The 23,683-nt window shown below is 61.0% G+C and overlaps 1 protein-coding gene across 3 annotated transcripts in view; it reads right to left on the minus strand.

The window, feature by feature from the left end:
- Positions 1-11,525: 11,525 nt before the first annotated feature.
- The window catches only part of SLX9 (SLX9 ribosome biogenesis factor), a 29,440-nt gene continuing 17,282 nt past the window's right edge, over positions 11,526-23,683 (minus strand). Inside the window, exons 4-7 of one of the 3 annotated variants that reach the window (XM_082392557.1) lie at positions 18,388-18,523; positions 15,985-16,030; positions 13,492-13,557; positions 11,526-12,457 (exon numbers count right to left, since the gene is read on the minus strand). In XM_082392557.1, the coding sequence (XP_082248683.1) occupies positions 12,314-12,457; positions 13,492-13,557; positions 15,985-16,030; positions 18,388-18,523 (392 nt within the window). In that variant the 3' untranslated portion in view covers positions 11,526-12,313. Of the gene's footprint in view, positions 12,458-13,491; positions 13,561-15,984; positions 16,031-18,387; positions 18,524-23,683 lie in introns of all 3 variants that reach the window. The other 2 variants (XM_082392558.1, XM_082392559.1) reach the window with 2 other exon arrangements.

Raw genomic sequence — 23,683 nt, forward strand, 5'->3', positions numbered from 1 at the left:
CCGAGAGCCCACCTGCCCTCCCCCCTGCAGGGCGGGGTCCAGGGAAGAGGCCACAGACCCACCTCTGAGGGCAAGGCCCCAAACCCCGCATCAGGGCCTGGAGGGATGATGGAGACGGAGGCACCTCTAATGAGCTGGTCTGGGGAGCAGGTAGGTACCTGAGGCAGAGGCTGCGGCCTCTGGGCAGGGGGAGCTCTGTCCCCACCAGAGCCTCCAGGCCCCCGTGCTTCAGCGGCCCCGGCCCCGCCCAGAAGGCCCCAGGTCACAGAAGCAGCGCCTCGTGAAGCCCTCTCTTCCCAAGTGTCCTCACGGGTCCCTGCTCTTCCTTCCTCTGGCCCCAGGGGATGGGCTGGCAGAGCCCCCATCCCTGCTGCTCTGGGCCTGGCTGTGGGGTTGCACCCCCGGCGCCCAGACAGCAGCCCCAAGTCTGCAGGCTGCCGGGTGCCGGGCCTTTGCACATGCAGAGCTGCCTCCCATGTGCCAGCTGGCAAGCCCAGGCCCTGGCCGCCATCCCGGGTGTGGCCACCAGCAGGTTCTTGTTTTCCTTCCTCTCCTGGGAGATGGGCTATTCCTGCTGCTTCCAGAAAGTGTGTTTGTTATCTGGTTCCTGGAAACACCATCCGATTAAACAGGCTCTGTCCAGGCCTGCCAGTCAGAGGCTGTGGTGCCCGTGGCCCCCCATGAGGCTGAGGGAGGGGCCGCCACGCTCTGCCCTCCAGGCTGGGACCAGGCTCTAAACGGGGAGATGGAAGAACTTGGGGGATCCCCCCTCAGAGCAAATAACGGCGTGGCTTCTCGGGCATCAACTGGCTGCAGAATCTTCCTCTGCAGGCCATCACCTCTCAAGCAAATGGACGCCTGGGCCCAGGAGTTCAAGTTCAAGAACAAGCACACGCACAGGCACACAGGCATATACATGCACACATGCAAGGTGCACACATGTGAGCCCACACACACGTGAACACACCATGCACCCATGTTTGGACACACACACATACAAATAAACATATGCACGTGTGCACACAGGCACACACACGAAGGCCCCAGTCTCAGCACCAGGGTGCAGTTGTAGGAATATCAGCTTAACACCTAATAAATAATTGAGCAGAAATGTAAATCATTAATAAAGTCTCATAAACAAAAGTCAAGTGGGAATTCTGTTTACAACAAGCAGGAATGCAGAATTACTGCCAAAACATCTCCTCCATCACCCAGCCTCCCGTGGCTCACAGCTGTCCCCATTCATCCCCCTTCCTCTCTCCAGATGCCCTGAGCCTTCACACCCCAAAGCCCGCAGCCTTGGGGACACATGCCAAGACCAGGCCCCTGCGCTCGGGCAGACAGGGACACTTAGGGAGAGAGCGGGTCTCCCCTGGGCCAGTCACTGGCCGGCCAAGTCTCCCGCCAGACGGTGCCTCAGGACCCCCAAGACTCTTCATCTAAGGCTGGGAAACCGCGTCCCAGCCCCGGGGTCCTCGGGAGGCATGGCCGTGGGCAGAGTCCAGTGCTCGGGCCTCATGACAACACGCCTCTTCACACCTCTTCATAGGACATGACCAACAGGGGCTGCACGCTTCACTCCACTGCACCTCGGGTCCTGACGCCCGTTGGCGTCCTGTGGAGGCTGATGATTGGGTTTTGTAACCTAAGTAGTAGCTGCCAGGGGTGGGTATTTGACACGCTCACTGGGGCTGGGACACGTGTGAAGGATGGGACACGTGTGGGGGACAGGACAGGTGTGAGGGAGGGGACACGTGTGAGGGACAGGACAGGTGTGGGGGATGGAACAGGTGTGAGGGATGGGACAGATGTGGGGATGGGACAGGTGGGGGATGGGACAGGTGTGAGGGATGAAACAGGTGTGAGGGATGGAACAGGTGTGAGGGACGGGACAGGTGGGGGATGGGACAGGTGTGAGGGATGAAACAGGTGTGGGGACGGGTTAGGTGTGGGGATGGGACAGGTGTGAGGGATGAAACAGGTATGAGGGACGGGACAGGTGGGGGACGGGACAGGTGTGGGACGGGACAGGTGTGGGGACGGGACAGGTGTGGGATGGGACAGGCGTGGGGATGGGACAGGTGGGGGATGGGACAGGTGTGGGGACGGGACAGGTGTGGGGATGGGACAGAGGAGGGGACGGGACAGGTGGGGGATGGGACAGGTGTCGGATGGGACAGGTGTGGGGACGGGACAGGTGTGGGGACGGGACAGGTGGGGGATGGGACAGGTGGGGGATGGGACAGGTGTGGGATGGGACAGGTGTGGGGACGGAACAGGTGTGGGGATGGGACAGGTGGGGGATGGGACAGGTGTGGGTGGGACAGGTGGGGGGTCGGGACAGGTGGGGGTGGGACAGGTCCCGTCCCCGCACCCCCTACTGTCCCATCCCCCACCTGTCCCGTCCCACCACCTGTCCCGTCCCCACACCTGTCCCTTCCCTACACCTGTCCCGTCCCCCACCTGTCCCGTCCCCACACCTGTCCCATCCCACACCTGTCCGCCCAAGCAGAACCCCGGTGTATGAGTTACTTGTCACTGCCTCACAAATTACCCCAAACGCAGCGGCTTCACTTGGCCAGCTCGCCGGGTCTCCGCGGTTTCTGGCTGCACCCTCGGGCTGCACCGCCCGACGGTTGGAGACCGGAGGGTCCGTTTCCAGGAGAGACATTGGCTGCGGCCTCACGGTGCACCTGCCCAGGGCTGCCCATCTCCTCCGTTGTGCGGGGGCCGCGCGGCCTCCCAGACCCCGGGCGTGGACAGGGCTGCGTGGCCGTCAGTCCCGAGGACTTCCGTGCTGCCGGGCCACGCCAGCAGGCTCTGGTGAGCTGGTACCCGGGCCTCAGGCTCCACTCGGTGCCCGAGGGGCCCCAGCCTCCCTGAGCCTCGGCGCCCTCACCTGTCACACAGGACAACAGTGGCACCTACGTCGTGGGGTTGGCAGGATTCCAGGAGACAACGTGTGGACGACACTCAGCCCAGAGCTGGCTGCCACTGAGGGTGGAGAATGCCCTGATGCCACTTGTACTAACACCCATCGGCCGTGGTCCCAGGGACTGGCTGTGGAAAACGCCCGACGGTAGTTCATCCCCTTTCAGCCGCGGTGAGCGGGGGCGCTGCAGTGGCCTTTGGACTTGGGGGCCGCGGAGTCTTTAACAGCAGCCGAAGTGCTCGCGAGGGCTCGGAGTGTGACCACCCCCGGGCTGAGGTCACATTTTTCAGGATGCGCATAGGGCAAACAAAACCAAAATATTATTACAAGGCTAAGTCCTGTTTTACAGCTGCCTTTAATATATGACGGCCTTGTTTTAGTTTCGTCCAAACAACTTTCCCTTCGCCCCGAGCAGCTGCGTCTTTCTGCTCGCGGAAGCGAAGGGCAGCGGTGTGAGAGGAGCCACAGCAGGGATGCGGGGTGCCTCGGCCACGGTGTCGCACCACGACGCTCCAGAGCTCCAGAGAGACCCCTGCTTTCTCTGGAGGGGGGTGGGGGGATCAGCCAAGCGAGCTCGGTTCTGGGGGTCGGGGTGGGGGAGGAGAGTGGCGCCTGGTTTCCTTCAGGGCTGGCGGCCCTGTCTGGGGGCTGCTGTGTTGCCATGAACACCTGACGTCTGTGGTCGGCTGTCCTGGACAGGCCGGGGAAGGGGGGCCCGGGACTCGCCCTGGCGTGGCTATGGTGGGGCCTCTTGGGCACCAGCCCTCGGCTCAGGTCCCCGGCCCAGCGGGCCCTGGACAAGGTGCAAGTGGCCCTTCCCGGCCCTCAGGCCTCCAGACACCCGGACATCGGGGGCTCTGGCTCTCTTCCCAAAGCGCTGGGGGGTCACTTGGCCGTGGGAAACAACCGACCCCTTTGGGGCCACCAGGGCCCGTGACCCCTGCTCCATCCTGGGAGCCCGGCTCCCTGCGCCTTGGTCGAATATTTCTCCTTCGTAGAAAGGGCAGGACAAGCCAAGGACCCGCACCCCACTGTCTGCCCCCCGACCCCAGCATCTGGGAGAGCAGAGCAGAGAGCTCCCGGCCGACGCAGGGGTCCCGGGGGAGCAAGCGGGGGGCCACTTTCCTGACAGCCGCCCTGAGGGGGACCCCCAGGTCATCCAGACGCCTCCACAAGCAACTCCCAGGGGACATTTAAGGCTTATTGATTCTATCGTTTCTCTGTTTGCCAAACCAGCCACTTCTTTCCTCTTTTTTCACGTATTCCTGCTGCTTTCTTGGGCTTCGGGCTTTGTCTTATTTTTCTTCTCCACAGTCTGGAACTGAATGCTTAGTTCATGTATTTTTTATTCTCTCTTGTGTATAATGAAAACACTTACAGTGGAAAGTTCTCCACCGAGTGGATTTCTGGCCGCCTTCTAGAAGCTGCACTGGGGAGCGTCTTCTGTGCTAGGCTTTTCCAGACCTCCCGTCGGGCCGCATGGCTTCCTCTGGGGCCCGAGTCACTCTGGAGAGCATGTGCTTCTTTTCCAGGTTGTTACACTCACCTCACTGTGACTTAGAGGTTAATTTCGGCTCCACTGCGTGTGTCGGAGAACTCGTCACGTGTCCAGCAGAGTTTATTGAGTGTCCCACGCCCCAGGCAGCTCCAGAGGGGAAATGAAAAGGAACAGCTGGTACCATGTCAGTGTGAAAACCACCACGGGAGGCTCTTCTTCTTTTGTTGTTATTCCCTGGAAGCACATCTGATTTGCTGTTTCTTTCCTGCAGAAAATTCTTATTTCTCAGTATTTCTGGCTGACTTGCTGATGGCACCCTGCCCTGACCTCAGCACAGACAGGGCGACTTGTTTCTACTCCTCGGTCTCCCGGGGGTGGGGGGGGGAACAGGAAGGAGGCGTATCAGTCACAAGGCGCCGGTTCTGCTGCTGTGACAAACACTCTCAAAAGTCAGCGGCCCCACAATCACGGTTCATCTCTTGCGGGCACAGCAAGTCCACCTGAGTCAGCGGGGCTCTGCCCCGTGTTGTCCTCATGCAGGACCAGGCCGGGGGACAGGCCACCGTCTGCAGCACTGCTGGTCACCACGCAGCCTGGCGCATGGGGTGCATGGGGCCCTGACTCTGGAAGCTGCCCCCAAAGTGGTGCGTGTTACGTGCACTCACTGTTGTGTCCAGATCAGGCTGGGGGCCGTGCCCAACCCCACAGAAGCAGAGGGCGCAGGCCCACAGCAAGCCGGGGGGGGACAGGCTCTGTGCTCGGCCTTGGGACTGGCCACAGGGGGTCTCCACCACAGAGACACGGACAGGAAGGGGGCGGGCGCCTTACCTGCACCCCGGTCACTAGGAGCTGCTTCTGGACGGTCCACGGAGGCAGGGTTTGAGGCCCCATCGTGCTGGGAGGAGGTGGTGACTGATTAGTAATGTCTGTCCCGGTGGGGGCGGAGCACCGGTGCCTGCTTTGCACTGGACGTGGAAACAGTCCTTGCAAAGCAGGTTTTGTCACATGATGACAAGGAGACACCAGCAGGCTCCAGAGGCCAGGCAGGAGGGGAGGGCCCATCTGGTCAGGGACCTCAGGGGACCCCAGAGCAGGTGGAGGTCCCAGCCCAGCTATCTGCTTCTTCTGGGATGTTGGGACCAGGACACCAGCCGGACAACAGGACATCCGAGGGGCAGGCCAGGGTGCAGTCCTGCTGGAGCCAATGTGGCCTGTGCAGGATCCCACCCCAGGAGGAGTTCAGGGTGTGGGCTGGACGGGACGAGGACCAGGACAAAGCCTCGCCTGGGATTCCAGGGGGTCCTGCAGCAGAAGGGGCCTGGGGCCCGGTCTCCTCCCTCTGGGGGGCGTGGGAGCAGGGTGGGGTCCAGCCTTGGGGTTGGAAACACCCCCTCCCCCCTCCAGCAGGAGGAAGCTCGTGGACACCATGGACCTTCCTGGGGAACTGAAGGAAAGTCTCCAGGAAAGGCTGCAGGCCCCTCATTTGTGAGCAGAGTGGACACAGCACGGCCAGGGACCCCTGAGCCAGGCTGTGACCCCAGGAATGCAAAGCCGTGCAGCACGTGGAAAACTAATCGCACCATCTGCCCCCGCAGCAGGAAAAGTAATAACAAAACACATGACTCTGAACAGGAGCCAAGAAGGAATTCAAGAAAACTCAGCATCTCCCCTCAGTAGAAGCACTCAAGGGTCAGGAAGCATAGGTGTCCTTCCTATTCTGAGAGGGCCGTGCTGGAGAGCAAACACCTGCTTTGTACCTACGGACTTTGCTCCTAAAAGCACACTCGCATGCACATACATGTATGTACGCATGCACACACGCAGGCATGAGCACACGTGTACACACAGGCGTGCATGCACACACGCTCACACTCGCACATTCACCCCATGGCCGGCAGGTTGGCATCACAGGGTGTGACACCCCACCCCGTCGGAGCCGGTGGTCTCTGGGTGCAGGAGTCGGGGTGGGGGCTGTCCGCCCAGCCCCATGGGAGCTGCCCTTTCCAGGGTGCTGCCTTTCTTCCCTGTTCTCCTTCGTTTAATCCCAGTCGTAATAAGAACCCCAATCATTCTTGTTCGGGATTCCGGCTGCACGGCCCAGGGCTCCAGGACTCCCACTGGGCTGGTGTAAGGGGAGGAGGTTGGCCTGTCCTGAGCGCGGGGCCCCCAGGGACCAGGAGGGTGGGGACGTGGTGCTGGACGTGGCAGGGTGTCCAGACGGCATCACTCACCCGAGTCTCGCATCCACTTGTGGGCTTATTTTTTTCCATCTACACAGACCGAGGACCCAGGGCCTGAGTGACAGCCGGGACGCCCAGCCCCTGGCCCCGGCCGTCCTGTCTGGTGTGAGTGTGGCCCCCAGTCTTTACGGACAAACTCAATCATCTGCTGTAGATGCAACACAGGTGCCTGCTTTTAAACACGTTCTCCACCAGAAAAGGACCAAACCCACCCCCCCAATTGTCAAGCACTGTTAAAGAGGGTTAAATTTTATATTGCTGACTTGACCCTTACGATGTAGCTCAAGTTCACATATTATGAAACAAAATTAAATATTTAAGAAGCAGCCCCTAAAAATCAAATGAAGCAGGTGAAGCTGGCTGTGTATCCAGCTGACAGCAGTCTGAGCGAGGAGGTGTCCCAAGTGACTTCAGAACCCAGTGAAGCAACTCCAGCAAACCACGGAGGAAACAGGACATTCACGGGACCCGGGAGGTGGGACCCCCGAGGGATGACGGTTAATGACACTCAGACGTGCGGCCCCAGGGCAGGGAGAGCTGCGGGGTGGCCAGGAATCCGCTGGGTCAAGTCTCTAAGCTCCTCCGGGAAGGGCCTGGGACCAGGGGCAGGTGGGCCCCGAAAGGACCTCTGACCTGGCTCTGGGAAAGGGGCGCCAGAGCCCGCCCAGGGGACAGGAGGCCGGCCACGAGAGGGAAGGAGGGCAGGTCCGCCCGGGGGGCAGCGGGCAGTCTCCACGGAAGAGGTGGCCTCGCAGGGGCTCGGGAGGCCAGCCCAGCAGGCAGACGTTCCTGTGGCCAGACACGAAAGCCCAATGGCACCGTCGCAGTGACCAGTGCCCCGTGCCCAGAGGGCCTGTGGGTGAGCAGAGGCCTGGGCCACGGGCTGGGGTTGGGACAGGGCCTTTGGGAAGACAGCCGGGCTGCCGAGTGGGGCTGGGCAAGGACAGGGCAGTGCCCGGCTCTTCCCCAGGACGTGGCCCCGGCCAGCAGCAGCAGGGGTGTCTGCAGGCCCCCAGCAGAATGTCCCAGACCTGCCCGGTGTCCAAACCTGAACTCACCTCTCAGCGCAAAACTGAGCGGAGAGTTTGGGGCACGTGGCCCTGGAGCAGGAACAGCCAAGGGTCACAGCAGTTATTGCCTCACGCTCCCCGCCAACATCACCCACCAGTCGGGACCTTGTCCAAGCAGGGCTGGGGGCCCGCGGGGCCCAGCTGCCCACCTGGCCTGCAGCATGCCTCTGGCCGAGCAGCACACGACATCTAAAATCAGGAGCCCTGTAGCAGAGCAGCCCCCTAAGTGGGGCCCCCTGAGCAGCCCCCCGAGCGCCTCCATCACCCCCGAAGGGCCCCCCATCACCCCCCTGCTCTTTTCCGGAAAATGGGGACCCCGCCTACTCCCGGGGCTGGGTCCGCCCACGACAGGCGGCCCTTGCCCAGCCCCAGCGCTTGGGGTCTCCCCAGTCCCGCCCGGCGTCCCGCACCCTTGCCACACCAGGACCCATCACGGCTCTGCAGGGCCTGGGCTCAAAGCACACCCTCCGCCGCCTTCTCATCCCCGAGCATCGCGCCCTTGGACATCTGACCTTCACCTGGCCCAGGGGTCAGGCTCCTAGCGGGGAGCCCTCCTGCCCGCCCAGCTGACAGCTGCCGCCCTGCTGACCACTTTCCCCAGCCACTTCCACGCGCTCAGCACAGTTATAAAGAAAGCACCTGCTGCCCCTGCTGGGCCTGCGGGCAGCTCGCAGACACCCTGGCAACAAGGGCCTGGCGAGGGGACACAGGCTGCTCCTTGATGTCCAGAGAGAGGCACCAGCCACCTGCCCGACGCACCCTGACAGGAAGACGTGCCCGAACGGCGTGGAGGACTCCAGTGTGGACGGCCCTGCTTCCCCGAGGCCTCCAGGCAGGTGTGGGACGCGCAGGGGCTGGCCTGGCCCCCAACCTGCCATGTGCCCCCAGAGCAGCCTGGGCCACAGCCCCGGGACGGCCCCCTCCTGAGAGCTGCTTCTTGATGGGACGCCACCTCCGCTCTGAGGACCCCTCCCGGGCCTGGAGAGGGACACCATGGGCACCCTGCCTTGTCCAGCCTGGGCTGTGGAACGGGCACTTCCACACAAGTGCCCCCGTGCAGTCCCGTGCCTGGCCATCACCGCCCCTGGGATGGGCAACTTCCCTCCCAGACGCTGGTGACAAATCCCGCAGAGAGGCTGCAGGATTTGGCGCTGAGGCCAAAGGCAGGGGCACGTGGTCAGGGACTGGCGGCCTCCCCAAGGGCCAGAGGGCAGGAGGCCTGCTCTCCACAGCAGAGGTTGTCCCTGCCTGCCCAGCCTCCCTGGAACCTGGGGAGAGGACGTAACCCAGCCCTGGCCGATGAGCTGGGACTGGACATCCCTGGGTGGGCCTCTGAGGAGGACTTAAAATGCGAGCAGGGCAGGTTTCCCCGTCCCTCTTGCTGTTCGCCCTCTGCCCCTCCCCCTTTTCCTGGCTGGAATGTGATGTGATGGTTGGGGCGCTGGCAGTTGTTTTAGCACAAAGATGAGGAAAGACAGTGGAGCCTGGGCTGCTGATGGCACCCTGAAGACCTGGACTGCCTGCTCCCAGACCCTCGCCGTGCAAGGGACAACTCTCTCCCATTTTAAAGACAATCGGCCACGATGACCTGGGCTTTCTGTTACAAGCAGCCTGCGGTAGAGACTAGCAGATGACCACGGCACCCCGCTCCTCCTCCCGGGCCTCAGCCAGACAGCACCCCCAGCCTGCTCTGCAGTCACCCGGGGGCCAGTGCAAACCGCCCTTGCGGGCTGCCACCCAGCCTGACGCCGCCAGGACCCCATCCATGCAGATGCAGAGCCAGGAGGGGCCCGTCTGCCCTTGGGGTGTGAGTTCAGCTGGCACGGAGCTGACGCCCCCATCGCTCACACCTGCCACCGTCCCCCTGCCTCCTCCTCTGGTGGGCCCCAGGCAAGCCCGGACTCGGCTTACGGGACAGTTGTTCCTGCCCCACCAGACACAGCTCCCCGTGTGGAGGTCTCCTCTCCCTTTGGTGGGGTGACTCGGGCCGGCCACAGATTAGGCCAGAAAGGGTTGGCTGAATGAGACGGAGCTGGAGGTGGGCCCTGCCCGGGGACGGGGACGGGGACGAGGGCACATCAGGGGGGCAGAGGGGGGGCTGCCCCCTCGTCCCCGCAGGAGCCCTGCAGCCAGAGTGCCAGCCTGCGCCTGGTTCTCTAATTAAACATCGCTAGTGATTAGACTCTGCTCCCAACCCAGGAGAGACGCTGACTTGGGAATAACTACCGCTGTGCTGAAAACCAGATGCCGAGGCAGAAGGAGGGCGCTGGCGGGGGCTGCGTCCTGGGGCCCGTTCCTCCCGGGGCACCCGAGCCCTGTGCTGTGGCTCGCCTGGTGCTGACCTGAATTCAGGGCGAGGTCAAGGTGCAAGTGGGGGTCAAGGGGCAGCCAGAAGCTCTGGGTTCCCGAGAGCCCAGCGCCGGCCGTGGGGAGGCTCCCATCTCCAGGCCTCAGTTTCCCTCTGCAGAGAAGGTCCCAGGACCTCCTCTTCAGGGGGCGGGACCAGGGGCACAGGAGGCACAAGGCTCCAGGCCCAGCAGGAGGCCCTACAACCCAGCAGCCTCGGTGGCACCAGAAGAAACATTTGGATTCAGAAACATCAATACAAGGAATCACAGACTCTCTCCCCAGCATCTCAAAATTAAGATTTCTTAAGCTTAAGAAAGACTCAAGAAGCACAAGCCAACGTCAGGAATGCGCCTGTCATCACCATCCCACCTAGGTTATTTGAACAGCTTTAGAAGAGGCATCACAGGGCGTGGAAGCTGCTGCAGCCCCGCCTGCCCCCGCTCCCGACCCTGGGAACCCTGAGGGCCTCTCAGCACCATGACCTCGGCCAGGATGCGTCACCAGTGTTATCGCTGCACGAGGAACATGCCAGAAGCAGCACGTCTGGAGTCTGGGCAAGCCTGGCTGCGAGCGCCACAGGACCCGACTCCCGGGGAGCCGCATCTGTGCCTTGTCCCCCACTCCCTGCCCCACCCAGCGGACGCCCACTCAAGACAAATCTGGTGACACCCAACGCCAGGCACAAACAGGGTCGGGCCCGCCGACGACTGGGTGCGGGTGGGCGGCCACGGGGAGCCCCACGCGGGACCCTCTGGACAAAGCCAGGAGCAGACGCGCACGGTCCTCCGTCGATAATCCCGACGTCCGAGGGCGTGGCCCCCACGCAAGCCACTCTCCAGTCCCCTGGGCTCCTAGGCCTTCCACCTCCCACCCGCTGGGCCCTTCCTCCCCTCGCCCGCCCTGAACCCCGCCCAGCACGGCGGCAGCAGAGGGATTTGCTGGGGGCCCCAGAGCGACCCTGACCCTCTACCCAGACCACCACCACCCACGTCCTCCCTCTCCCAGGGCTCTGCTGTCCCCAGCCTCAAGTCCCCTCTCCCAGCCGCTCACATCCTGCCCCCCAGCCTCCAGGCAAGCAGCAGGCACCCCCTGCTGCGTGTGGACCAATGTTGCCTCTTCCCTGGGGACCCCGCCCCACCCGCTTCCCCAGAGGGCGGTGCGCGACTCTCCCCGGCCATCTCGACCCTCCTGCGTGGAGCCCCTGGCTCCCTGAGCCTGGCACCTGCTGCTCCTCCCGCCGGATGGCACCCCTGCCCCGGCCACTCTGCCCTTCCCCGCGGCCCCTCAGGGGGCTCCTCCCCCAGCCCCCCACCCCCTCCCGCGGGCCCGGCCCAGACCCCTCAAAGGCCCTGCCGGGCGGGCACCACAGCCCAGGCCCACGAGCCCCGTGAGCCTTCTCCTGCTGTTTGCATTTAAAATGCACACAAAAACCATGGAACCGTCTGTCACTTAATTTTATTACCAGATAGTCCAAGTTCATTCTGCAAAGATTAAAACCACAGGGCTGTGAACGTGGAAGTCCCTCCGGCTCCGAGACCACAGCCAGCAGGCTCCCAGGCTGGCGGGGTCTCTCCCACCCGCCCTCCTGCTTTCACCGCCCCACCTGCGCCTGCCTGACGTCAGGGCTCTCAGCTGGGGGGAGGGCGGCGTCCCCACACGCTTGCAACTTCTCAGGCCACTTTCCGGGGCGGGGCCCAAGTCCGCCGCGGTGGACGGCGGCGCCAGGCTGGCACCGCGCCTCGCCGTCCTCCCCCCCCCATGCCCCCCGGCAGAGCCGAGGGGAAGCCCCTGGCGCCCGGGCAGAGGTCGGGGCCCTGACGGAGGGCATCTGGAGAAGGGCGCAGAGCCACGTCCGGCCACGGTCAGCCTGGAGCCACGGGAGCACCAGGAAGCCAGAAGGTTTTTCTCTTAAAGTAACACATAACGTGCAGTCGCTGTTGACAAACTCAGACAAAACAGAAAAGCGTGAAGAACGCCAGCCGAGTGGCCGCACCACCTCCTGGGTGGCCGGCACCGAGCTCCACGGACATCCTGGATCCTTCCAGCACCTTTTTTATTGCAAAAATAAATGGGTAGTCACAACACTACCGTGTCAACTGCCTGTCTCACTTCGGTAGACCCGCCTGTGCCGAGGACAGCAGCCCCGTCGCTTAGGGGCTGGTGGAGCAGGGCGACAATGGCAGAGTTGGCCCCCCGGGCACCTCCTCGTGGGCGTCCCCGGAGCTCAGGCGCACCTGCGCCGCGTCAGGACTGCCCGCCGCCCTCCAGCCGCATCTGCTGGGCCAGCTGCCGCCCGATGGCCTGCAGGGGGCTGGCTCTGTAGGCCGGGCTGGCCAGCAGCTCCCGAAACCGCGTCCTTTCCTCCTCGCTGAAAGAATGGAGAGCAGAAGTCAGCAAACCCCATGCCCTCGGTGGGGGGCTGGGGATGAGCCGTCAGCACCCCCAGGACCAGCCTCGGCTCGGCCAGCCTGCAGGGACACCGGCAAAGGGTGGTCCAGGACCAGGATGAGGGGTGGGGAGTGGGGAAGGCTGTGCGCTGTGAAGTTCTGCTTGGAGCGTCTGGGGTGGGGGGGGGGGCGGGCCGAGGGGGTCTGAGGCCCGACAGGGGCTTTGGGCAGGACAGGAGTGGCTGCCCGGGGGCCTCCTCGTGGTCACAAAGGCCCCTCATCCCCGACTGTGACAGGGAGCGGCTATCAAAGGCAGCAGGTGGCCGGCGCCCTGCACACACGAGGCTCACGTAAGCGGCACCTCCAGCAGCAAGCGGGCGCAGGAGCTCCGGGCGCCAGGGGGGCCATGGCGATGGGGGTGCAGCAGTGGGCCCGCCCCCCCGCAGCAGAGTCCGCTGCGGGGCTGCCACTCTGTGCCTGTCCCTACAGCCAGCCGGCCCCCGTCTGGAGCCGCACGGGCCCACAGCCCAGCATGGCCACGGGTGGCCTGGCCAGAACCTCAGGGCAGCAGCTCCAGCACAAGCCCACATGAGCCCACCGTGGCACCATGGTGGGGATGGCCCTGGCCTTGGGCGGGCAAGACGGGGTGGAGGGCCCAGCCGTGTTCTGCCCCCACAGGTACGTGACCGAGGGCAAGGCCAAACCACACTGGGCCCCAGCTTTCTTTGCTGCTAATGGGGAGACTCTGGACCCCACTGGACGACTGACTGCCCGGCCAGATGTCCACACATGCAAGACGCCTAGGATCTGGGCCCTGAGGGCGGCCCCCCAAGAGCCAGCAGCTGCTCCCCTCACTGCCCTGGGGGAAGGGGCCTCCTGGCCCCTGGAGACAGGCTGGGCCCAGAGCTGGCCCTGGCCGAGCTGTCCCCAGCACCCGAGGGACTGGGGTCAGGGGACGCGGCCCGACGCCGGACAGTCCCGGGGGTGGGCCGTGCGGAGGCGGGGCTGTACTCACAGGAGCTGGAACCTCTGCGCCGCGCTCATCCGGCTCAGCTGCGCTGCCCGGGGCCTGACGGCCGCCCTGCTGGGGACACGGAGGAGAGTCAGGAGAGCACGCGCCCACCTGGAACCCCCGCCAGAGCACCCGACTCAGGCCACGGTGCACGGTGCACACAGGGCTCTCCTCCCGCGCGCGAGCCTGGGGGCACGTGCGGCCTCACGGCACCACACGGCGGGAGGGACCCGGCCGGGGCGGAGGGCCCAGAAAACCCGGGAGTCCTGGGCCGACACCTAAATTTAGCCTCCAGACCAGGAGCCCTCATCGCGTATTCAAGTTTCTTCGTAAGTTATGAATGAAAGGCGTTTCTTGTCTCCGCTCCCCGGGTCCCGGCCACTCTGGGGGTGCTCCGTCCCACTCCAGGCCAGCCTCGGTCCCAGGACACTGCAGCCCTGTTCCTCCAACCACTGACACTCTCTGTCCACCCGGGAGCAGGTCCCCCACCAACCACCCAGAGCTCCCAGGAGGCCCCACCCTTGCCGAACCGGTGGGCCCGGGCTCCCTTCCTCCAGCCAGCGCCCCCAGGAGGCGGCCACGTGCTGGGGGATCAGGAGGCCTTGGGCCTGCACCCCCGTCTAGCACAAGGTAAGAAGGCTTCCCACGGCCGAGGGCACCGAGGTGTGAACACACACCCAGGAGTCCCCTCGGGGCCCAAGGGCCAGGTGTGGCCAAGCATAGCGGGTGGAGGCACTGTGGGGGGGCGAGGAGGGGCAGGACCCTCGCCCGAGTCTCAGGGCACGTCCAGGGCCTGTCAGGCCACTCACAGGGGGAGGCAGGACCCTCCCCAGTGGCGTTTTCCACTGTGGACGGACGCAGGCGGGGTGGATTCCCCGAGGCTTGAAGGGAACTGACCCCCAGCGCGCACCCCAGCGGCCCGGGGCAGGGGCTTTCACGCCCGACGCCGGCCCCGGCCCCGCCCGCCCGCTCTGAAGTCCCCCCGGGGAGGGCCCCAGCTCACTCACGGCGGCCAGGCCTGGCTCTGGCCGCACGGCCGAGTCGGGGGGACAGCGGGCAGCGACCTTCCTGCCAGGCCCAACTGCAGCTCAGAGCACACCGCCCGCTGCCCACGTGTCCGCAGAGGTGCCTGGGCTGGAAGAGGACCCCAGCCCTGGCTGCCCTGGGAGGAACCTCAGGGGAGCTGCTCCATCTCGAAGCCTGTTTCCCCAACTGTAAGACAGGCCAGTGCGTTCCTGACAGGCTCCCTTCAGCCAGCACTGAGCGCCCAGGTGCGCCCAGGTGGCTCCCAGCTTTGGGGCTCTTGTGCCACCCCCTGCCCCTCCCCCTCTGACATGAATGAGCCCACGTAGCACACCCAGCCCAAGGGGACGGGGGCCCAAAACCAAGCACCAGCGGGCAAACCCCGGAGGTCCCAGGGGCTGAGTGAGCCCTGCTGACGTCAGGTCCAGGCTCCATGCGTGAGGCCCTCCACCTTCGTCCGCTACGACCTTCAGGCCGCGGAGGATCCACTTCCTGGGGAGTCTAATCTTCCCTGATGAGCGCGGCCCATTGGCAGCGGCACTGTCCACTCACTGGCTCTGGCCTCAGGGGCCCCGCGGGCTCTCCAGGGGGCCTTGGTGCCCGGTCAGTGCTGGGCGGCGCCCACCCGACCGAGTGTGGGGAACACCTGGACCCGCTGGGCCCACTCAGAGCCTCGGGCTCTCCCCCCACCACCCTGCAGTGCCACCCAGGTTTGGGACAGGCTGGGAGCAGCCCAGGGCCTCAGTCAGGGTGTCCCAGCGGGTGACTGGGGACGGAGGCCTTGCACTCGGGGTCTGGGTTCCCAGGCACAAGGCCGCCCCCCAACACATTCCACCCGACTCGAATGCCTGGGGGCACGTCCTGAAGTCACCCGTCAGCTGGACCATTCGTGCAACCTACTGCTTTTAACAGGCACCCCTGGCGTGAGCTGCCCTGAAGGGCACCGCCTTCTCCCAGCTCCAGGAAACCCTGCCCTTGTGAAGGCACAGAAGAGGCCAAACACCCCATGCAGCAAACATCCCAGGGCTGGGCCTGCTCTAGGAGCTGAAAGACTGAGGGCTGATGACATGGGGACCCCAACCTTGTGAATGGGGCTGGGGGCTCCCAGCCAGGCGTCACTTGGCCAGAAGGCCACAGGAATGGAGTGAAGGGACCACAGGCAAAGCCTGCAGGCCTGCTCGCCCACGCCCCCCAGGGCTGGAGACTGGTGGGCGTCCCCACACGTCCTGGGCAAGACCTCTGTGCCGCCCCCACAGGGAGGGAAGACTGGACACTCCCGGGCCCTCCCCACGGTCTCCCCACCTGGCTGATTTTAATCTGTATTCCTTCTCCGTAATAAACTGTAACTGAGTGTAATGGCCTTCTGTGAGAATCATCAAACCTAAGAGTGGTCTTGGGGACCCCAGACTTGCGGTCGGCATGAGAAGTGAGGATGGACTTGCAGACCGTTCCCCGAATTTCACAGGAACACACCTGGGTCAGGACACACACGTATGTCCCTGCTGTCAGCTGAGAGGACCTAGAAGCAACCACACCCCAGCCACGGTCAGCACACCAGCGCCCATATCTTGGTTTCCTACACCACTTCCAACGGAAGGAACCCGAGCTCCCTGGAGAAACGCCGACTCTCGGACAGGAGCAGGAAATGCCCAGGATAAGCCTGGAGCACCTTGTGCCAGAGAGGAAGGAAAGTGCTCGGAAACAAAACACTACAGCCCCCACGGATGGGTGTAGCAGGGGGACAGCGGAGCCAACTGAGGGAGCTGCCAAGGGCCAGAGCTGGAGCCGGTTCAGCAACGGAACACAGTCGTACTGGATCGTGGCCCGAAGTATAAAGCAAACACCCACGGGTCCAAACGGACGTTAACTAAGTGATTGATAAGGAAACGGGGGAAGAGGGAATCTGCTCTGCGGGAGAATCCACGTGGTTCTGCAGACACTCCGTCCTCGGGGAGGGGAGGGGAGCGTCCCCCCTCGTTGGGTGCAGGATGTGCACGGCGACCTCCTTCCAGACGACAGTGGGGAAGGGGGGGAGCAGCTGCACAGCGGAGAGACCTGACAGACACACCTGCGCCAGGTGACCAAGGTCAGCGTCCACAGTGCAGGTCACGTGACAGCACGCACCCCGGACGGGACGTGATGAGAAAGGCCCTTCCCCTCTGTGGACTTCACTGAGGGACGTCCTGAAAAATGTCTGACTGGCCCTCAAAACTGTCAAGGTCATTAAAGGCAAGAAGGTTGGGACTTCCCATGTGGCACAGTGGTTAAGAATCCGCCTGCCAATGCAAGGGACACGGGTTCGAGCCCTGGTCTGGGAAGATCCCACATGCCGCAGAGCAACTAAGCCAGTGCACCACAACTGAGCCCGTGTGCTGCAACTACTGAGGCCCATGTGCCTAGAGCCCGTGCTCTGCAACAAGAGAAGCCACCTCAGTGAGAAGCCCGCGCACCACAACTAGAGAAAGCTCGCACAGCAACAAAGACCCAATACAGCCATAAATAAATAAATAAATAAAATTATTAAAAAAAAAAAAAAAAAGACAAGAAGGTCTGAGAGACTGTCACAGCCCAGAGGAGCTCTGAGGGGACACATGACTACATGTCACGTGGGGTCCTGGATGCGGTCCTGGACAGCAGAAGGACACCAAGGAAAACTGAGGAAGTCTGAATAAACTGTGAGCTGTTAGCCGATTATTATAAGCTTATTATTTATAAATCAGTGTTGGTTCCTTAATTGTGACAAATGCACACGCTGATGTAAGACGTCACACAGAGGAAGCCGTGTGTGAGTTACACTGGGACTGTCGCTATTATCTCCGTCATTTTTCTATTTATATTCAAACACTGTTCTAAAATAATGTTTACTTAAACGAACAGCTCCCCAGTGCCAAGAGGCACTAGAGGGGGAAACGGTGACCCCGGTCGACCGGAGGCTGGGGCTGGGAGAGCAGCTGGGCCCCCGCAGCCCCACGCAGTCCTCCTCGGGCTGCCGGCCGCGGTGTTTACACAGCTCTCTCCCCTCGGGGAGCCCTGAGCACATTTTTCAGATGAGAAAACTAAAAGCAGGGAGAGGATGCTTGACCGGGTCACATTTTTGTTCAAGAACCAGGAATGGAATGTGCATTTTGGGTTCTGGTTCCGTTGCCAAATCTCAGCTCTGGTGGCCACTCCTCATCTGGACCTGATGTTCTGGGCGCTTCCATCCCGGAACCGGCCTGGACCGACCATCTGGCTCTGCAGCCAAGGGGCCCTGAGCGTGTCCCCTGCCAACCCCAGATCCTTCCTCCTCAGAGGGGAATTCGGTAGGAGAAGGAATTATTTCAAAAAGGCAAAATTAGAGATAACACAGTAAACGATGGTGGTCCGGCAACTGTGACAGAACAGAAAGGCCCTCCAGGTGCTGCCTGTTTGTCCTAAAGCCGAGGCCGTGGTCACACCTGTGCTGGCGCCTCCCGGCCAGGCCAGGCAGCCTCACCCTTGCTCGGAAACGGCAGCCCGGGCACGGCAGAGGGGCGCGCTCTCCTAAAGCACACAGGTCCCAGGGAGGCAGGAAGGGCCCCAGGAGGACGGCCGGTCCTGGGAGGGAGGCGGCAAAGGCAGCAGCTGCGGCTCCCAGAAGACAAGCAGGGAGCACGGAGCCCCGCGGCGGCCCGGCTGAGCGGCTCTGGCCACGCGGCGGGAGAGCAACTGTGCTGCCCGCGTGCCGCCGGGCACCCGCTCCCGAGGAGGCCCCAGGGCGCCTGGCTCGTGGCTGGGCCTGGGACAAGGGTGTCCAAGTCAAGACGGGCCTCTGCGGGGTCAGTGCCCGGCCCGGCCCCCCGCCTGCTCGTCCTCCCGCCCTGGACAAGGCGGCAGCCCCGTGGCCAGGACACTCACCGCTGGCCAGCCGTCTGCAGCTCCAGCAGCTCGGGCAGGGCGTCCCTCAGGGGCTGCAGGTCCCCCACCACCACCGTGGCCCTGCGCCTCCGCTCCGCCTTGAGCTTCTGCTCTGCCAGCCTCGTGGCTTCGATCTCTGAGGAAGGGGGATAAGGGGTCAGCGAGAGGGGACCCAGGAGGACAAGCGCCCGGCCGCTGCCCTCAGCGACAGAGGGTCCCGACTCCCAGCCCACAGAGCCTGAGCTCGGCCGGGACCCCGGGGGCGGGCTGGCTCCGAGCGGTCTGCTCCCCTTAATCCCGGAGGTGGCTGTCGAATTACAGGCTGATGAGGAGACGGGCTGCAGGCGGGGGAGCTGCCTGAGAAGGCCCGGCCCGGCCGCGGGAGTGGGGTGGGCGGAGGGAGGGGCCGCACAGTCAGAGCAGCCGGCCCCCTTCCCCTCTGCTTCCCTTGTGCCTCCTAGGGGCACGCCAGGAGGGAGAAAGAGGTCCCCACGGGAGACGTCAGCAGGCAGGAGGGTCCCCAACAAGGGAACAGGGTGAGAGTGGCCAGGTCCAAAGCGAGAGGGAACACGTACCGCGGGTTCTCGAAGGGGCTCCTGCACTGGTGGGGGGGGGCCTGGGAAGAGGGGTATGGGCACTGGGACAGACCCTGGGGAGGGGGCGGCGGGGCCCGGGGGTCCAGGGTGCCGAGCAGAGGGCAGGGCGCGGACGAGCCAGGGTGAGGCTGCCCGGCCGGCAGGACCGCGGCCTCTACAGAGAAGGGGTTCGGCAGGGCCTGGACAGGGACATGGCCTCAGGATCTGACTTTCATTTTAAAATATATGTATTTCAAAATTGCTAATAAAACATGTACTCAGATGTGTTATTTCCACAGTGTGGCTCATGGAAAACGCCAGCTCACTAGCTTGTGTGCAGACCTTGCTCCAGGGAAAGTGCCTGAATCTGTGATAATTGATTTGTTGATTGTTCTGCATTAGATTCCTTAAAAAAAAAAAAAAAAAAAAAAGGCTCTGCTACTAAAAAGCTTGGAAATGAGGCTGTGATGTGATGGATTTGGGACAATCAGACTGGAGCCTGAGAGGCTCTCCTGCCTCCCAACTGCACGAGGTTTATTGGGCTATAAATAACCAGGCTGCAGACTGAATCACATCTAAAAAGGGAACTGAGAGCACCTTCCTGACAAGCAGCCGACAGACTCACAGCCCAGCCGACAGAGGCCTGGAGATGCCAGCAGAGAAGCGTCAGCCAGCGGGCCAGGCGGGCCCGACGCGGGGCGTCTCCCTCCCGCGGGGCTGTGAGTCTGCAACCGGTCCTTCAGGCGCTGTGGCCGCCCGGTCACCCCTCGGGGCAGGTGCAGGAGGCGATGGTGGTGGGCACGGCACCCAGAAGGGCGGTGATGACACCAGGCACGGGGCAGGCCAGGGGGAGGGGGACCTGGACGGGGGCCCCACGAGTGAGGACAGACTCAGGACAGCCCACCGATTATTAGTGCAAAGAACATGTGTGCGCTCGGCTCGGCCCCGGTCCGCCCAAGCCCCAGGAGGTGTATGTGACAGGCGAGGGACGTGTGGTGGCCCTTAACAGGCATCCCCAAAAGAGAAGACTTTGTGGAAACAGAAGCTATTGGGAGGCCTGGCAGGGGCGCCTCCTCCCCAGGCTGGCAGTTCACCCTCACAGGCCCTCGCGGCCCGAGAAGCTCGGAAAGGCCCACCCGGACAAGCCAAGTCAGGGACACACCCACCCCGGTTGCATCCAGACCGGGAGAGCCCAGGGGACCCTCAACTCACCCCAAAGAGCTGAGCTCTGGGGACAAAGACTGCCCATCCTCCCGGGTCCTCCTGCCCTGGGCCCCGGGCCACCCCTCCATGCCAGGGATGTTAGGATGTACAGGGTGACAATTCAGTCCTCTCCATGCTGACAGGATACACAATTTACTCAGCACCTCATCAAGCCGGGTGCCTCTTTCCAGAGAGCCCTGGTTCCCAGGAGGGCCGAGGCAGCAGCGGGGGTGGGGGGTGGGGGGCGGGGGGGGGGGTTCAGGCAGGGGAAGGGAAGGGACAGGACAGGGTGGGGCTCCCTCCCCGGCTGGCCGGCCCAGCGCCCAAGCTGGGGGACCAGACGAGCAAAGCAGGCCCAGCTCATAGGAGGACGGAGGTGAACGCCAGCAAATCAAAGCCAGAGCATTTTAGGTTAAAGACGCATGGGGTCCACCTAGGACGCATCCAAAGCATGCAAGGACAGCACAACACAGGGACAGGTGCCGGGTGGTCACTGCAGCTGCTGCTTCAAAGGAAAAGACTACAGTCACCACACGAAGTGCCCAAAGAGTCCGACGGAATTCACCGTCCACTCAGGATAAAGATTACAATGAAACCAAGGACAGAAGGAACTTCCTTAATTTGAGAGAGATTATCCTCCAGAAATTCCACATCTTGTGTACATCAGACAGACTCTCTGATGAAGCAGGCCACAGAAGGGATGGCGGAGACCCCCGCCAACCTGGCCAGGCGGCTCCGAGCCCAGGGAAGGCGCAAGCGCGGCTCCCACACCAGCCTCAAGTCTGACGCAGCTCCAACTCCAACAGGGCCTGTGACTGAACCTGGGATCTAATTCCAAACCTTATTTTTTAAAAAGACTAAATGTGTAAGAATAGCCAAAGCATTTTTGAAAAAGAACAAGAAACAAAGAGCTGGCCTACTGGATATTAGAGCAAATTATGAAACGAGGGAAATTCCAACAAGGAGGCGTCAGGGAGGTGGGAACTCGAAGAGCAGGCTTTGCGACCGGCCATCCTGGGTAAGGGAGGGGGGTCCCTCCCTCCCGCTACTCCTAAAAATTACTTATGCAAGAATTAAACACTACAAATAAGACAATTTCACTGACATGTGGGATGCTGAACGTGGGAAATTTTTATGGGCTGAAACCCGTGTTTCTATGTGGTGCCCAGGAGGGCAGGCACCAGCTCCCTGAAGGCCCATCCATCCTGGTCATTCTCTCCTTGCTTCCTTGCCCACATTTGCTAACCTGTAAGAAACTGAAGGGAAGTTCCTCATAAACAGGGTCTGAAACAGAGCTCGCGTGAGGACCACTAGCTTTATGCACCATCACGGCCTGGGGTTACTGACCCTGAGCAAAGCAGGCTCACGGGACACTGACCATGGTCCAGTCCTCAGCCCCTGGAGACTGGGACCAATTCTCATCCCTTCTAGCAACACTGCAAAGGTTCCAGCCACTGCAGTAGGATGAGAAGACAACATAAAACAGAGTTTGGAAAGAAAGTGGTAAAACTGTCTCTATTTTAAGTAGCATGATCATTTATGTAGAAAATTCTAAGGAATCTACAGGATAACTACCAGAACTAACACACAATTTTAGCAAGACCAGAGAATACAAAATTAATAATGATTAATAATATAATAAATAGAAGAAACCTGGAAAATGAAGCTTTTGTGAATTTCATTTATAATAGCTTCAAAAACTGTAAAACAGCAATAAGCTTATCCAAAAAAAAAAAAAAAATCTAAGACCTCTACTCTTCAGACCACATAACACTGATGACAGAAATTAAGGAAAATGTAAATAAAACGGGAGAGATACCACGTTCATGGATGAAGACCCAATGTTGTTAAAATGGCAATTCTCCTGAACTAACTGATCTATGGATTCAAAGCAATCCCTGTCATTGCTATAAAAGGTTTTGTTGGTGGTGGTGACGTTCAAGAAATTGACAAGCCTGTGATAAAATTCATATGGAAATGCTACGAACCTGGACCATCCAAAGCAGTCTTGAAACAGAGGACCTGGGACACAGGACTTCCCTTATCTGACCCCAAGACCTGCTTCACAGCTGCAGCAATTGAGACAGCCTGGTACTGAGAGGCTATCTGACTTTTCACAAAGACACAAAGACAACTGGATGAGGAAAGAAAAGTCTTTACAACAAATTGTGCTGGAACTGAAAAAAAAAAAAAAAAAGAACCTGAACCAGGACTTCACACCACAGACAAACATTAATTCAAGATGGATTAGAAACCTAAACGAAAAAGCCAAAACCGTAAAGTTTTTAGAAGAGTAGGATTTATCCGCCTGACTTGGGACTGGGCCATTTTCTTAAACAAGATGCACACGCACACTAACCCCATAAGGAAAAAAGACAAATCAGCCTCCTCAAAATTAAACTTCTGTTCATAAAAAAAAAAAAAAAACTGTTAAGAAATTAAATAGACAAGTCACAGTCTGGGAGAAAATTATTTGCAAAACACACCTGACAAGACTGGTCTTCAGGACGGAGGAACTCCTTGAGCTCAGTAATAAAGAGCCCAGCAAGAGCCTCATGAAACAGACCCTGGGCCTCAGAGGGCGCCTCAATGGGCAGCAGCACGTGAAAATGCCCATTCACCATGACAACGGGCACCTCACGCTCAGCAGCTAGGACTGCAGGGACAGACGTGCCGGGACAGACGTGCCGGCACAGCCGTGGAGCAACCACAACTCTCCCACGTTGCTGGGTGGGGGGCGCTAAACGTACAACCACAGTAGAGAAACGTCTGGCAGTTGCTTATAAAACTAAACATACACCTGCCCTATGACCCAGCATTCCATTCCAAGTATTTACCCAAGAGAAATGAAAACATATGTCCACAGAAAGACTTGTAGAGAATGTGCATAGCAGCCTTATTCACCGCAGCTAAAAAGAGAAGACAGACCAGGTGTCCATCCATAGGAAAGTGGACACCAAACGGTACGTCCACATAAGGAAACACTTCTCAGCAACAGAAGGGCACAGACTACGGCTACACAAAGCACGGATGAGCCCAATGCCAAGCTGAGCAGAACAGCCCAGACACAAAAAGAGCACATCCTACATGACTCCTCTTAGACGATGTCTGGAGCAGTAAAACCTAAATTCTGACCTGAAAAAGATCAGACGGGGGCTACCTCCGGGGGAGTCGGGACTGGGAAGGGGCACGGGGCATTTCTGGGTGATGGTGATGGTCTGCACCTTGAAGGGGATTCTGGTTGTACAGGTGTAGGCATTTGTCATACATCACTGAACAGCACACTTAAGATTTGCATTTCACTGCATGTAAATTTTACCTCAAAATAAAAACTAAAAAGAACCATAAACAAATATTGAACTCTAGCGGAATTATTTGGGAGAAAGTGTGCTGAAGTTTGTAATTTACTTTGGAACACGTAGCTAAAACATGGGTTGGTGTTTGGACAGACAGATGGGATGGACAGAGGAACAGGCATGTGATAAAGAAGTGAGGTGCTCATTGTAAAATGTGGATGG

The sequence above is a fragment of the Balaenoptera borealis genome (genome assembly GCF_965194805.1).
Source record: "Balaenoptera borealis genome assembly, chromosome: 5".
Classification (NCBI taxonomy): domain Eukaryota; kingdom Metazoa; phylum Chordata; class Mammalia; order Artiodactyla; family Balaenopteridae; genus Balaenoptera; species Balaenoptera borealis.